Source organism: Fusarium sambucinum, chromosome I (assembly GCF_050947815.1).
Source record: "Fusarium sambucinum isolate potato_lamoka chromosome I, whole genome shotgun sequence".
NCBI classification, from domain to species: domain Eukaryota; kingdom Fungi; phylum Ascomycota; class Sordariomycetes; order Hypocreales; family Nectriaceae; genus Fusarium; species Fusarium sambucinum.
Genome location: NC_139294.1, coordinates 8,563,820 through 8,579,026, shown reverse-complemented (window position 1 = coordinate 8,579,026; position 15,207 = coordinate 8,563,820). Strand labels below are relative to the sequence as shown.

Sequence of the window (15,207 nt, the reverse complement as noted above, 5' to 3'; positions counted from 1 at the left end):
CACGCGAACATACTCATCATCCTTACCCTCGTATCGTTTCTTTGTTCTGGTTCTTGTTTGTTTGATCCGAAGCATGCAATTGCCAGCGTCGTTTGACTGGCCTCGGCTTTGCACGGCATCTTCGGTCCGTCTAAATTCATCTTTGAACCTCTTTCTTATCTTTTACCTGGACAACAGCCGGACTCTATGGGAACATGCATTATCATGGCAGCACTGCTACGACGACGCACGCCTGTTCGTATGGGAAACACCGGCTCTTGGCAGAAAAAGACATCTACCAACGAATTTCCTTTTTCCAACATTCACCTAGACTTGTTTGCATGGATCCTTGGTTACTAGGGGGTCACTAGACGGTTTCTCCGTATCTGGCACCTTTCCCCAGACACAACTTTGGATCATTCACCCAAGGACTACTACTACGATTTGAACGACAGACGCTGTCACGTAGCTCTTAACGACTTTCGAAAATTCTACGGCACACTGCGAAGGATATACCCCACGAGGCGATGTGTTGGGTTGTTGAGCTTGGAAAAGAAAAGCGCAGAGACTCAGGCTTTGATCAGTGAAGAAGTCCCCGTATTGTTGCGGGTGAGATCAAGCCTCGGGAGAGCTTGTGTTGCCGCCCGGGAGCACAAAAGACCAGTGGACGCGTGCGTGAGAGTGGTGGGCTGAAGGCCAGATTGATCGACGACCAGAGGGGATAAGATGCTGTTTCTTGTGGACGACAGGTGACTTGTTGTTACTATGCAAGAAGAAACCTGTTTGATGCGGAGGATGGCGTCCTACAGAACGGCAGACAGACACAAGTTGTGAGGAGAGAATACCAGACTACTCCATAACGGCTTGTGTTGAATGTAGTTGTTGCTTTGACGCGGGTCTGATGGATGAGGAGTGAGGCTGCAGTGGTGTGGTGGTTAGTGACAGACGCGCAGATGCAGTGAGAAGAGTTGTAAATGATTTGATACGCACCCATAACCCCCCAAATGAAGCGAAGTGGCATCAGAGAAGCAAGATGTGTGGCGAGATGTGTTGATGTATGAGATCTGTATGAGTATGAGTACGACAATTGGCGTTTTTTTATCATGGCTTTGCCCTGCACCGGTTGGCATATGGGACATGGGCTTGCACGCTCTGGCGTTTGGGTTTCACAATTTGAATATCCTGTGAGCAGGAATAGTTTATCAAGGGTAACAGTACAACATGGAAGTTTCAGCACAAGGCTGGGTAGAGTTCTTCATATGCTATCATAACAAGAGACAGTTGAACCATCGCTAAACTAAACATCATAATCCGTCCACGTCAGAAGATGGATGTAACAGTTCTTCTCCTCGCACTATCCCCCTTGATGAACCGGACCTTCTCCTGGGTATCTCCCACGAGCGTAGCGTCCTTAGCACTATCGTCCACGTCCAAGACCTTGGTACTGCACTTCTTCTCGACATCGACTTCCTCGTCATCCTTGCCAAATCGAATGGGTCGGATCACTTTGAGGTTGAGGTCGCCGTCCTCTTCACCCTCGCCCAGACCCTTGTGGAAGATGCGAATGCCGACGACAACGACAGCGTTCCAGGGGTCTTTTTCGGCGTCGTCACCGGCTTCGGATTCGGAGTCGGAGGACGAGTCTGAGTCTGACGCTGGGACTTCACCAGTGAAGTTATCGACGTGGATCCAAATTTCTCGGTCAGCTAGGTCGAGAAGAGTGCCGATGCTTTCAACGTCAGTCTCAACCTCTTCTTCGGTGTCTTGATCAGGAGAAGATGACGACTCAGAATCAGAATCGGATTCAGATTCTTTGGCTTCTTCGATGGCATGTTCAGCGGAGGCGACTTCGGCAGGCTTCTCCTCAGCGACCTCCTTCTCATCTGAGTTGTCAGACTCAGGAGTCATAGGCTCTTCTGGCTTGGGAGCATCAGCCTCGGACTTCCCAGCTACCTCTTCGACCTTTTTCTCGGTTTCTGCTTTCTCCTTGGCCTCTTCTTCAGCCTTCTCCTTTGCTTCCACCTCTGCCTTTGCTGCTGCCTTCGCCTTAGCCTTGGCCTCACGCCTCAGTGCCCTCTGGGCAATCTTTTCGGCTCTGGCAGCTTTCTTCTCAGCTTGACGAGCTTCCCGCTTAGCCTTCAAGGCAGCTTCCTTGAGCTTCCTCCTCTCCTTGTTCTTGAGTCGTTTGTGCTCGCTCCTCTGGAAATCTTGCTTCACGAGATAATGATTGTCCTCGCGATCCTTGAGAATCTTGGCCCTGATTCTGTCCCGTTTCTTCTGCTTGATCTTCTTCTCGTGCTCCTGTCGAGCAACCTTCTCCTCGGGCGTCTCGACGAATCGCCCCTTGCAATGGCCAAGGTCGTAGGCGAGACCAATGCGGAGGAGCTTCTCGCGTCGTGACTTGGCGTTGTTCTTGATGACATTTTCAATGGGCAGAATTTCGTGATCGCGTGTGGCGTTGATCTTGACGCGGACTTCGTAGTCACCTGCTTCGAGATCGAGCTCGACATTGACGGAACGTGTCATGCGGAAGGGAGTCTGACTGCGAACGACGTAGTCTGAGTGGCCAGCCTTGTGAAGACGGAAGCCAAGCTCGAAACGGTACTGGCCCTCAAGACCTCGGAAGAAACGGTCATCGAGCTGGGACAAGGCAATCACAATAGGACCCGAGTTAGAAAGGGTGAAAGAAAAGTGCGTGTCGTGGTAGTCCAGGGCCCAGGGGACGGATAGCGATGCCCAGAGCTGGGTGACCCGCCACTCAGGGGTGAAGAGGCGGGTTCTCTCAAAAGCCTGGTACTTTCTAAGTAAGTCTTCGTATGAGATCCAGAAATCTCCGTCGTCCCCGAAACGATGGTCGAGCTTTTGAAGCCATTCGGCGGTCCATTCCTTTGACCCATCGCCTAGTACCTGTTAGTAGGCATCATGTGTTGAAAGGGGACGTTGACTTACTCCATGGACCAGTCCATTCATGTTTACCCCAGGGGTTCTTGACCTTGAGCAATCGTTTGCCGTCTATTTCTACAGCCTTTTGGATAGAGTAGGCGTGGCCTTCAACAATTCCTTTACGCTCACCCCAGGCGCCGCCAAAGATTCCTGTACTACAACCAAACAGGAATTCATCGTTGACCTTGAGGAGCTGTTCCTTCCAAAAATACTCCTGTTGATGTTTTAGTTGGTTACTCTAGAAAGAGAGTACAGTACCTGCCTTGTCGAGGATATCGGTTGTGGCCAGCTCAGATGTGATACCTCCAGTGAGATCCTCAAGACCCTCGCCTCCAAAACCACCCTCAATAGAGCAGTAGTCACCATGAGCCTTGGCATAGCATTTCTCAAGGAGAGGCAGCCAAGTCTCTTGAGGGTGGGCGCACTGTGCAAAATAGAGGGCGCTGCTGTTGGACTGATAGATGCGGCGGTAGGCCTCGTCTGGATCAACTCGCTCGATATCGTCAAAAAGAACTCGGTCGAGGTAGCCCTCGTCATAGTCGGGCTTAATCAGATAGAGCTGGGAATGGTTAGTTCTATGTCACTATATGAATGACCAAGAGACATACAAAATCGTCAACAATCTCCGAGATCCACTCGCCATCGCGGTAGAATACGAAACCATAGACACCAACATCCTGATCGTGGGCAACACAGAGCTTCTCAATCATACCCGGCTTCTCACTCAGGGTACAAAGAGCAGCAATGAGCCAACAATCTCCATTACGGCCCTGTCGGATATCATTGGCAGTAGGACCATCGATGTAGAAGTGAGGCTTGTCGAAAATATCACCGACACGCTTGACACTCTCAGGTGTGAGGTCTTCACCAGGGACAAAATCATCTACGTTGGAGAGAGACCGAAGACAGTCTTTCTGACCCCATTTGAGGTCCTGCTCGATGTCAAAGTGAGGATCGCGGTACTTTTTGTTAATGCGACGACACTCCTTGACAATCTTTTCGACTTTGGCGCGGCATGTTGCTGCGGCGTCTTCGTACGAAGCTTGACAGGTTGTTGTGGTGACCTGATTACCTCTTTTGGCAGCAAATTCGGTGTACGTGTTTGAGGGAATGACAGTTGTTGCTGATGTTTGTGAGTCATTGCTCTTTGCCGTGGAAGGAGGCTAGCTTACCCTTTCCTGGGTTCTTTGTGGTGAACTGCTTCCAGAACTTATCAATCACCTGCTGAGGTGTAACCTTGGATCGGTCTCCCAAGTCTTCAATGGAAGCCCTGGAGGGAGACGATGAGCGAGAAAGAGACGCAGACATGTTCACAATTTACTCACTCAAGACAAGATGTAGAGTGTCAAGATGAGTTGTTGGGAAAGAATGGGAAGAAAGCAAGTGCAAGAACGGATCTCAAAGCGCTTTTTATACCGTCGACGAAGCAAGAACTATCGTATATGCACGGTAGGAATACAGGCGCTTAAATGGTCTCATTCCTTCAGTTTCGTCAGCTGCCAAGCCATCAAAGGACTCCTTGTAAGTTCACAGACAAGGGAGAGACATGGTTGGATTCCTCCTCGATGTAACTTTGGCGCTGTTGAAGCGCTTCAACTGTCTTGGCTTGAGACTACATGTGAATACTTTATGCTGTAAGACGGTGAATAAGAAAAATGTGACCAGGATAGGTCTCGCTCTCGTTACTCAAGAACGCCTTGGTCCAACAGCAAACAAGCTTGGCCCCCAAAAGTCCCTTGAAAGGTCCAGCCGCCCCTGTAGTCTGCAGCTCGCAATTGACCCGGTCCGTCAGCCCTAGAGTAAGTAGGTAAGCTCGGCTCTAGGCTCGTAGGGCTGGGAAAGAAAGAGGGGAAGTTGAGAGATGGTGGAGATTATCATGTGGTTTGGATAATCCTGGCATGTTGCGGCTGATTATGCATGGACGGGTATTGGGACCGATAATGGTAAGTGAATACTCTACTTTATTAAAGGATGATGAATTGAGGCCAGACATGATAGTATTGTCTCAGGAAGTCTTTAATAATATAAAACACAGCTAACTGGTTAGATGTTTTAGACAGTCGACATATATGGACATGTGATGCGAGAAGTTCACCAACATAAAAACGCCTCACCAGGCAACCAAGGCAGACTCAGCGAATGCATTTTATATAAATTTAATGTGGTTCAGCTCCGAAACACTAGTGATCCTCCTACTGTACTTTAGTAGCTCCCTGCATGCCAACCAAGATGTACCAATACATCATTGCTCAACAAGGCTGCATCGCTACTCATCCTATAGGAACCAGGAGTTGCCAGCCTGATTTCCAGCCGATGATATAATTATTGCAAGATGGACCTCGGAAAATGTCTCTTCTCAAGTTCACGTCTCTCATCAACTTTTCTCCCCTTCTCCAGCTATGGATCCTCTTAGTATCGCCAGCGGCGTGGCTGGCCTACTAACAGTCGCAGCCGCCATTATCAAAGCCTTTGACAAGATAAAAACAAACATGGAAGATTGTCCCAGAACAGTTGAGTGGGCACAGGCCGAGACCAGCGAACTTCACTGGGCTATTAACCGACTTAAGAGCATAATCGATGACCCCAATTCAGTGGCCAAGACTTCAGGCACGTCGCTAGGTCTTCATGATGCGACTGTCACCATCAGCGAGTTAGTAACGACCTGTGATGGCCTCATCGAGGTTCTCAAACCGTTTGATGATAACCGTGCTCTGGCTCGGACGAAGCTGGGCAAGGTCAAGTGGCTTCGGGTGCAGGATGATGTGGTCAAGTACGTACGTGAGATACAAGCCCACAAGGGTTCTGTGACTCTTATCCTGAACATATTGCAATGGTGAGACTCTTTAACTCTCTGCTATCATATATGCTGACATCAGGTAGCGATTCAGACGTAGTAATTATCGAATCGCAAAACAAATTGGCCAGAAAGATCGACAAGATCGTACGAAACAGCGAATTGACTCAATCGCGCGTGGAGAAAATAGAGGCCATGTTCAACACATACATCATAGAGAACCCAGCTTTATTCCCCTCTAACAGATCATCTGTGGGAACGACACTGGCTAACTGGAAGGAGGAAGAGGACGGTGACACGGACAACTCATCTGTAGTCACGTCTCACAAAGATTACGAGGATTGGAATACATTTCGTTCGAGTAATGAAAGATCTTTGAGTTTTCCCTCGCAGGGAGCGATTGTGCCTCAGATAGCTCGACCTGTGCCGAAGCGCACTTCTTCAGCGGAAACTTCAACCAAGGTGGAGAGCAATGGTGTCTCTTCACCACCACGAAGGGAATTCGAAGAAACCCTCGAGAAATCGGGTGTTTATCAACGCGTTTACAACTCTACAGACGCCTTTTCGATCTACTCTGCTCGCAATCGATCCATGGCAGGTTCAGTTATGACCAGCTTCAGTCTCGCCGACAATTCTTCCATCCTCTCAGCATTTCCCATCATGAGTAGGACCGAGCTGAAGCATCCCGAGTACTACGCACATATGGCCGGAAACCAGCGCATATCCAAAGACTTGATGAGAGCTATCACAATGCGAAGCGTCGTTAAGTCTCCCATAGAACCCAGCCCTGAAGCACCATTTTCTCTCAAGCAGTTCCGTCCACCTCCCAATTGTGGGGAAAACGTCATTGGCAGATGGAGCAACTCTCGGACAAAGACGTGGAAGTCTAAAGAGTTTCGTACAGAGATCCAGTTTGAAGTTCCCTTTATCTTTGTATCGACTCCGGGATCAACTGAGGGATACATCGAAGGTGCGCAGGTGCACTTCATCGATGGAACACGAAAGAGTCTGGATGCTACACGCACAGATCTCGAGCCACCTCCTACAAGCACGAGGACCAAGACAGGTAGGGTTGTGAAGAATGAACGTGCGACGTGGCTCACACTCCTGTCGAGTCTGCAAAAGATGGAGAATCAGTCCCAGAACTGGACGAGACAGCAGATAATGAGTCTCAGACCGCGACCAGCCAGTGCCCAAGCAATACTCAGCTCCGTCGCAGGCAAGCACAGTATGCGAGCAGCTTTGCAATGTGAGAGAAAAAGCTGGGATGATATGCCCCCTTCAGTAAACCGTCCATATGCAACCACCACCATGAGCCAGCTGATAGAGATGCTTGCCATGTTGGGCATATATTGGCGTGAATTTAACCCGAACTACAATATTTACCAAGCCGAAGGCAACGGGTTCCTTGTTAAAGGCCACAAGATTAGTGGTCTTGGTGTTATGTTTTACCTCCAGGCTCTGGACAAGACTGTTTTTGAAGAGAACAGACTGGTTCCCAACAGAGAGGTTATGAGACTTGCCTTTGGACAGCTTCCGACCATTTTTTCGCGTGTTGTTTGTTTGGGTAGTCGAAAGGATATGGCTGATACTCTGGCTACATTTGGATGTGATCGCAAGTCGTCAAACCATTTCCTTCGAGATGGCGCTGTAACATCCCATATCTTTCCAAGTAAGTCACGCTATTACTACCTGACACTAACCGTTGCTAATGTCTTTTAGTAACATTTGAACTTATGGGAATGATGGGTCAGGTGTTCCATATCAAGGATCTCTGCTTCAGATACATGCCGAACCCATGTTACTGCACCTGGAGCACAAAAGGATTCTCTCTACCAAAGCTACTCATTTCGTATCGAAAGTACTTGCATGACGATAAAGAAACGGCACATGGGCAGTTGTTTGTTCACCTCAATACTCTCTTGGCCCCAAAGACGGAGATCCAACTTCAACGAGAGGTTCCAACCAACTATAGCTGGCAAGCTCAGGATGCTCTACATTCTGTACTCGAAGAGCTGGACGAGACGCTCATAAAATCTACGCAAACGCCGCTTGTACAGGATGTTATTGGCTCTCACTTTGACGAGGTTCTATCCCAAATGAATGGCCAGACATTTCCGCGCTTGAACAGTAGCGACAAGGAAGAAATTCTGATGGCAACTTATTTCCAACAAATCCTCCCAGCCGTGCAAATCTCCTGCTCAGCCAGATTCTTCAACTTGAAGACGGCTGATTCCGAATTTAACGTGGTCAAAGGGGGACATGCCCAGACAGCAGAGTACGCAGCGTATCTTTTGGCTTGCAAGGAGTTGTGGTGTACTCTTGTTCTACGGATGATTTGCTGGCTCATGTTGCATGATTTTCATGGTGATGATGTGCAGATTCCAAAGGGGCATTTGTATGGGAGCAATATGCGCGTGTATATATCGTGATGGATGAGACTTGTCGTGTGAGTAGACGTATGGGTGTTTAGTAATGGGTAGTTTGAGTTGTTGGTTATAGAAACCATTTGATATCTAGTTACTATAACCTTGGGACTTTGGTAACCCCAGATCCAGCCAAGACCGTCTGTTGAAATGAGTTGTAAACTAACAGGATGACCAAGACTGGGGGCTAGATCCTAAAATGCAACATTGCCACGCTTACTTGCAGCCACCTAAAAGTCTCCGACGTGTTAGAATGGTTTGACGGAGTCTACAGAGTATCTGTATTCATAATCCTTTCATATATGGTCTAGGGAACTCTATCAATCAGTCTAGTGGGTAGCAGGAAAGTCAACCTCCTAAGTCTTAGGGTATAAAAATAAGTAGTCTAAGGACTATAGCCTAATAAGCATAAAGTGACCTGCTAATTTCGTCTCTTATGCTTCCAGCGGCCAACTTTTCTAATACCCCAATGCCAGTATGCAACCGGATACCGCGCAAAGACCGGACAAGCCTTGGCGTTGGATGCTGACAGCATGATAAATAAATACCCTGGTGTAAAGGATCAAAGGTGGAACCTGTCAGCAATGATATGATCCACCCGTTGAGGGAATGGGAGGCGAAGTGCAGTTGCATTGCATTGCATGGCAGTAAGCGAAGCGTTACACAGCCTTAGTTGAGATGAACTCAAAGAGTGAAAGAGAAATCGATCAGATTGGTTAATAAGATCTCTTTGATTGAAGTGTGTATCATTATAATATAAGACTAGAGTTGATGAAACAGTGGCGTTCCGTTCCTGAAAATGGCTAACTTACAGTAGTACATCAGCGAATAGCCTCTTCAATTGTCCAGTTGGCTAGCAGGATAAACTTATGCGCGAAAGATGTATGACCCACTACACAAGCACAAGAGTCTAGCAGGGCTTAGGGAGACATAGGATTCAGATAATATGACCGCCACTGTTGAATCGAGACAACAACTATTTTTACCTTTCACACAGTAAATTCGAGAAGCTGACAACATCAGAATACAGTCAGTTCCTGTTGAATAGCCAGGCTCCTCACTAGCCCGGCGTGCTGATCGATCGTTGCTGGTCCACTTATAGCGGTCAGCCTCCCTTCAACCACATTAGTGACTGACGAACATCCACTTGAAGAGGACTCAGCCTTATTACAGTGCAGCAAGTAGCTGTAGCTAATAACTAACTAAAATGGGTCCCTGTTATTTCATCTCAACCTCAAGGAGAATGTCGTGTTTACGTTTCGCGTTTGTGTTGATGTTTGTGTCTGTGACAAGAGCAAGGACCACAACATGGAGTCGAATTAGGCTTGACCGCTGTAATTTTAGACACAAATTCAAGACTTTTAGAGTAGTTCTTTGTATAGGCTTCTTTGTTGTTGGATCTGTTCCTGCGCCACGTTGGCTTTAGCTACTAGTGATATCCCTGCTCAACTAACAGGCTCAAGCGAGAATCCTTCGCAACTCACGACCTTCTGGATGAGCAGAGAGCATGGGTCAGGCTTCTCAGACCAGCGTCAGCATCATTTTCTGCATATGATTGAAAAAAATAAAGGAAGAAAAATACGTCTTGTCCCCCCCCCCCCCTTCACCGCAATGGCCGACCCTTTTGCTTCAAGTCCTTTCACTTACTCCGACGATCACTTTGAGAGTCTCCAACCACCGAAGAGAAGTCACGGTATAAACATATTTGGGAATAGTAGTGGCTATTACTCTCCTCTCATGATGTCGTCGTCAGAAACAACAGGAGAAAGAGGACAGCAACAACATAATCAACACGAAATGTCCAACCTCGGAGCAGCTTCAACTTCCGCTTCCGGGCTGGGAATCTCTATGGGATCGGCACCGTCTCAGTCTCAGTCCCAGTCCCAGTCTCCGGATCCGAATCAACATCACAAATTGAGTCCACCTGAGACACCGCATTCCTTTCACAACTTGATGAGCGGCGACTCGCCTCGTCATACTCCTGCTCAAGGCTCTTTTAGTCCGCGCACCGCCAACTCTCAAGGAACTCCAGAGCCATATTCTGAGATTTGGGCCCCGTCAATGCCTCACTCCAGAGGGAACTCGCAGACAGATATTGGTGCCACTGAAAAGGTTAAGCAGACTACCACGACCCAGGAAAGAGAGATTATGCCTTCATCTTCGTCTGGACCGAAGCTTCCGAAGATTGTTGAGCCTAGAAGGGACGAGATGGATGATGAATTTGACGATGAGATCTTTTATAAGAAATTCGGTAAGTTTCTTTTCTTCGTTCTTGTATATCTTTGTCATGCTCATATCTTATAGCTGAGCCTCCCAAGGGTTGCTCATCAAATCGAGACATTCACCAGCCTAGATCAAGCTGGCTTTCTATTACCATTTATGTTCTTTCTGTCTACTCAACGGTCGGAAGTGGTATCTGGCTAGTAACGGCCATCCTTCAACCGCGATGGGGTCACCAGATCGCATCAAGCGCTTCACTCTCACCCTCAACCGCCACGACTCTCGCCGCCCTTTTAGCAAAGACGATCGAAATGTCCTTTGTCACAGTTTTTGTCTCGTGTCTTGGTCAGGTTCTCACTCGACGAGCTTTCATCCGAAAGGCGCAAGGAATGTCTCTTGCTGAGATGACGATGCGTAACTGGGTCATCCAGCCTGGATCTTTAATAACCCACTTCGAGACTCTCCCTTCGTCTTCACTGACTCTTCTCGGTATGCTGTCTCTCACTGCCACACTTGCTGCTGCGTTTTACACCACCGCCTCAGACGCAATGGTCTCGCCAAAGCTCAAGTCTGGAAACTGGCAACACAAGGAACTAGAGGGCTATGTCAAGGCCTCTTATGCCAACGCCGCATACGTCCGTCAAGACTGCCCTTACCTTTTCAACATCACTGAGGATATCCACGCCGCAGAGTCATGCATGAACGTGCAGTTCTCTGGGCAGTCATACCGAAACCTACTCAACTACATGACAGTCTGGACAAACATCAACCAAAACGGAACCGAGATCTCTGCAGACCCGAAGAAAAGACCTGGTGGAACTACACTTCTGTTCGACAACACGACCATGTTCTCTGAGTGGATCGAGACGGAGCATAGCGATGTTGCTGCGCAGTTCGAAGAGACAGGACGAATTATTAATAATGTTACCTTGGCCCTTCCTCACCCTGGAGTCTACGGCGCTGCAACCCTCAAGGAGAACGGTATCCTTCAGCCCGATGACCTCGCCGGTGTAGGAGAGTACACGGTCCGAGCTGGCGTCGTTTCGCCTTCCGTCAATGTTTTGTGTGTCGACGTGGACAAGGATGAGATTGCACCTCTCGTCTACACAACATGGCCCAATGCCAAAAACAATAATACCGTTATTCCTGGCCAGAAGACGGGATGGACTGGTTGGACGGGTGAAATACCTCAGCCGATAGACAGCAAGGATAAGCCCTATTACCTTAACCGAACTGACGTTGATGACATTTTCAGGTGGGGACCCAAGTACGAGCGTCGTCCTCCTGTCTTTCAAATGGTATGCCCAGTTGACCTGAATAATAAAGATGGTATCTAACATGACACAGTACCCCTTCGACTATAACATGCTCACCAACGCGACTGTCTATGCCGGTGATGCTATTTACACCCTCGGCAAGAACGCTGAAAGCAAGAACTATACCCTCTGCCAGCTTCGGTCCTGGGTTTCTCCCAGTTGCTCTACAGAGTTCAGCATTTCCGGTACAGCTGGTGCTCACATGAATGCTCACTGTGAAGATGACCAAGATGAGAACGCATATCGTCGATCATTCCCTGCTGACCAAGGCTGGTCTCTTCCCTCCCTGGACTGGAAGTGGCTCGCCGATCAATGGCGATTGTCCATGGATCTCAACGGTGGTTCTGTTAACAACAACGCTTCCAACGCTCGCATCCTCACCCAACTCGCCCTCCACGAACCCACGATGCCCGCCTCACACCCCTCTATGGCCGAGGCCCTCGCCGTTTACTCCAGCTCGCTCATTATGATCAGCGCCATCGACACGCCCTTTCGCCACTACTGGGACCAGGATCCCGAAGAGTTCCCTGGAAATGTCATCACCGAAGGACCGGGCTTCCTCCAAGCTTTCAATGCGTCACTCATCACGCAGGAATACACGTCGGGCCACACGCAGGGTTGGCAGAACATCTTCTACGTGATCCTGGTTCTCGTCTTCGCCATCAATCTCTTTTGCCTCGGCTACTTCATCATGCGCTCCGGCCTGGTCACCGATTTTACAGAACCGCAGAACTTGTTCTCGCTGGCGATTAACAGTCCGCCCAGCAGCAACTTCCACGGCAGCTGTGGAGGCGGTCCCGAGAAGAAGCAGCTTGTCGTGCCCTGGAAGGTTGCATTTGCGCCGAGTGCGAATCACTACTTCTTCCAGGATGAGTCAAGTGGGAAGGAGGTTGCTGCCGAGGCGGCGACGAGTACGGCGAGAGAGTATGGGAAGCCACTGCAGAGTAGTTACAAGAGGCTTAGCATGAGCAGGACCTGGTTATGAGTGGCTGAGTTATATATAACTGGATCATCTAGCAAGCGTTGCGTACCCATATGGAAAGGACGTTGGCTGAATTGCTATTTGGCTAAGTGTTTGGCATAATATCACATAGAGTACATACATATTAAGTAATTAGAATATTAAAATCCTTAATTGCACTAAACACTCGTCTCTACCTCGACCTTCCAGTTGGTAGCTGGAAGTATCATACTGGTATGTACTAAGTTTGGAGTAGGTCGTAGGGCATCTATCTACCTTTGAACCCCCTAACCCAGTCGAAATTTTGCTGCCTCTATTATCGACGTATACTCCTGCAATATCGGTCGGTACCTTGGTCTACCTTTCAGGCTCAATCCAGTATAATGCGAACCCACGAATACCATCCGAGTCCTCTCGTTCATTTCTCGCGTAGTCGCTTGCTAGAACGTCTAGCACCACCAGAAGAGTCTCTGGCAGAACGCTTGTTGGTCGAGCCTAGACTCTCTATGAGCGATTTCACCATCTCAGTAGCAGCTCTTTCATGTTCACTAGCCCTTTCCGCGTAGGCTTGAGCTTGTTCTTTGCAATTTCGGGACTGCACAAGGTGGTGATGGACCTCCTTGGTCTTCTCCCGAGCTTCGTCAAGATCTCGCTTGGAGTCTTCCTAGTCTTCCCCGATATCCCTCTGAAGCTCGAGACGGCTTTGTAAATCGGAAAGACGTTTGTCAAAGTCGCTTTTGATACCGCTGAGTCTTTCTTCGTAGTCGTGAAAGAAGTTCATGTTGCTGCTGTCGGCTGCCTGATCGTCGGTAGTGGGTAGCGTGTCACTGGACTCTTGGTTGGACTCGGAAGGACCGCTGATGCTCTGGCCAGTAGACAAGCCTGAGTAAGAAGTAGGTAGTGGCGAGTTAAAACTAACAGATTCGTCTTTCGGTTGGATGTGTCCCATGATGAGTTTACGCTCCTGCTCAGCGTCGTCGAGACGAGGATAAAACGGCTGCGTGAAATCGAGTGTTACTCCCCAGTGATGCTCCATGTCGAAGCACATTTTCTTGACAGCCTCACTGTTTGGGAACAGAGCCTGCATGATGAAGTAGTAGGGGTAGTACCGGAGAGGTTGGTTTGGGCGGTTGGGTGACAGTCCCCGAAAGTACTTGTAGGCTTGATGGTAACTCGGCCTGTCGGCAACGCTGATCCATCTGGATGTTTTGAGGTACAGATAAAGTTCGTGAACACTCTGGCGTGACATGCAGGACTTGGCCTGTTCATACCTTGGGAGGACCTTTTCCACGTGCGACAGAACTAGCTCGCCATGGGACCAGCTCTTTTCCCAGTGGCTCGCAAGGCTTTCGACAGTAAGAGTGTGATCGCAGTCAGGCGCACAATCAGTAAGGATGTGCTCCATGGTGATCTGTAGGAGAGTTAGTGATGCATCTCTTCAAATAACATAAGAGCCGAGTCGTTCAGGTACCAATGCATGAGGTGGAGGACTTACTTTTTATGTAAGCCAACAAGAAGGCTGATTAGGTGCTTGTTGATGCTGTATTTATTTTGAATCAAGCTACCGGAGCACAAAGAAAAAGAAGTAGAAAACAAGGTGAAGAAATGTGCTACGCATGACACGTGAATGCCATTGTTTCTTTGCCTGGAGTTTGCAGTGCTTGCCAGTAACAGCCATTTGCCAGTGCCAAGGAATACTATCCAATGTTTTAGGACTCTGCAGAACAGTCTAATAATACATACTTACACCTGCCAGGCAGATATCTGTCACTTAAATTAGGCAACCCTATCTCTGATCAAGCTATAGTATCTTAAGTAGTTAAGAAACAGGTGAATATCAACACCGAGCTCTCTAATGTTATAATATGACGTTCAGAATAAGGAGAAATACGATATTTCGATAGCTACAACTGGTAAAATAATTAAAGGCGGAGGCACTGTTAACTTTCTTGCTATCAAAAGAGCTCTTAGTAATGTTACCTAGGAGATACAATAGTAACTCGATGGATAGTGAGATCACATCATTTATTACTTCGATATAACCCCATAGAAGCAAAGTTGGCCGTTTCTTCGTAGATAAACGACCCTTGCAGCTTTTACAATAAAATGCTTCTAATATACGCAAATCATCCCCAGAATAGCGGAGTGTCTTCTCCAGGTTTTATGATGCTCAAGTCTGGAGTTGTCGCTTATCTTGACATACGCAAGCACACAGACAATATGTATCCCCAGTTACAGCACTTTGCGGAGGTGTTGAAATTGCAACTTTAGGTTGCAGTCATCTCAAGTCAGAATCCTAACGGTCCGACAAGTGTCGAAATAGTGTCTGCAAGTAATGCATTTCCCAACCTATGATTCGTCTCTTCCCCTCAACGGTCAGTGTCGATCGTTTCAACCCTGGACTCAGATGCAAAACCATGCTCCATAATACCGCCGACTTGTAGTCTAAAGGGTTGTCACTGTTTGAAAGACATCTCCTGATCTATCCCTGCCCATACTCTAATACGACCCCGTTTCCTGATGCCGATAACCGTTGAAGCGAGTGAGAACGGTGCAGTTTTCGGTGGC

General features: G+C 48.3%; 4 protein-coding genes across 4 annotated transcripts; 2 read left to right on the top strand and 2 right to left on the bottom strand.

The window, feature by feature from the left end:
* Nucleotides 1–1,299: 1,299 nt before the first annotated feature.
* Nucleotides 1,300–4,230, bottom strand: FSST1_005530 (uncharacterized protein; the record flags this gene model as incomplete). The annotated part of the gene is made up of 5 exons (XM_083231815.1): nt 1,300–2,879; nt 2,929–3,136; nt 3,176–3,481; nt 3,531–4,045; nt 4,095–4,230. 5 exons carry the CDS (start codon nt 4,228–4,230, stop codon nt 1,300–1,302), a joined length of 2,745 nt encoding a protein of 914 aa, XP_083088960.1.
* A 1,091-nt stretch (nt 4,231–5,321) lies between these two features.
* Nucleotides 5,322–8,148, top strand: FSST1_005529 (uncharacterized protein; the record flags this gene model as incomplete). Its single annotated transcript, XM_083231814.1, has 3 exons — nt 5,322–5,755; nt 5,803–7,388; nt 7,439–8,148. The coding sequence occupies 3 exons, from the start codon at nt 5,322–5,324 to the stop codon at nt 8,146–8,148; spliced, it is 2,730 nt and encodes a 909-aa protein (XP_083088959.1).
* Nucleotides 8,149–9,753: 1,605 nt separating this feature from the next.
* Nucleotides 9,754–12,663, top strand: FSST1_005528 (uncharacterized protein; the record flags this gene model as incomplete). The annotated part of the gene is made up of 3 exons (XM_083231813.1): nt 9,754–10,393; nt 10,447–11,660; nt 11,710–12,663. The coding sequence occupies 3 exons, from the start codon at nt 9,754–9,756 to the stop codon at nt 12,661–12,663; spliced, it is 2,808 nt and encodes a 935-aa protein (XP_083088958.1).
* Nucleotides 12,664–13,057: 394 nt separating this feature from the next.
* FSST1_005527 (uncharacterized protein) lies at nt 13,058–14,044 on the bottom strand (the record flags this gene model as incomplete). Its single annotated transcript, XM_083231812.1, has 2 exons — nt 13,058–13,299; nt 13,384–14,044. 2 exons carry the CDS (start codon nt 14,042–14,044, stop codon nt 13,058–13,060), a joined length of 903 nt encoding a protein of 300 aa, XP_083088957.1.
* Between the last annotated feature and the right edge of the window lie 1,163 nt (nt 14,045–15,207).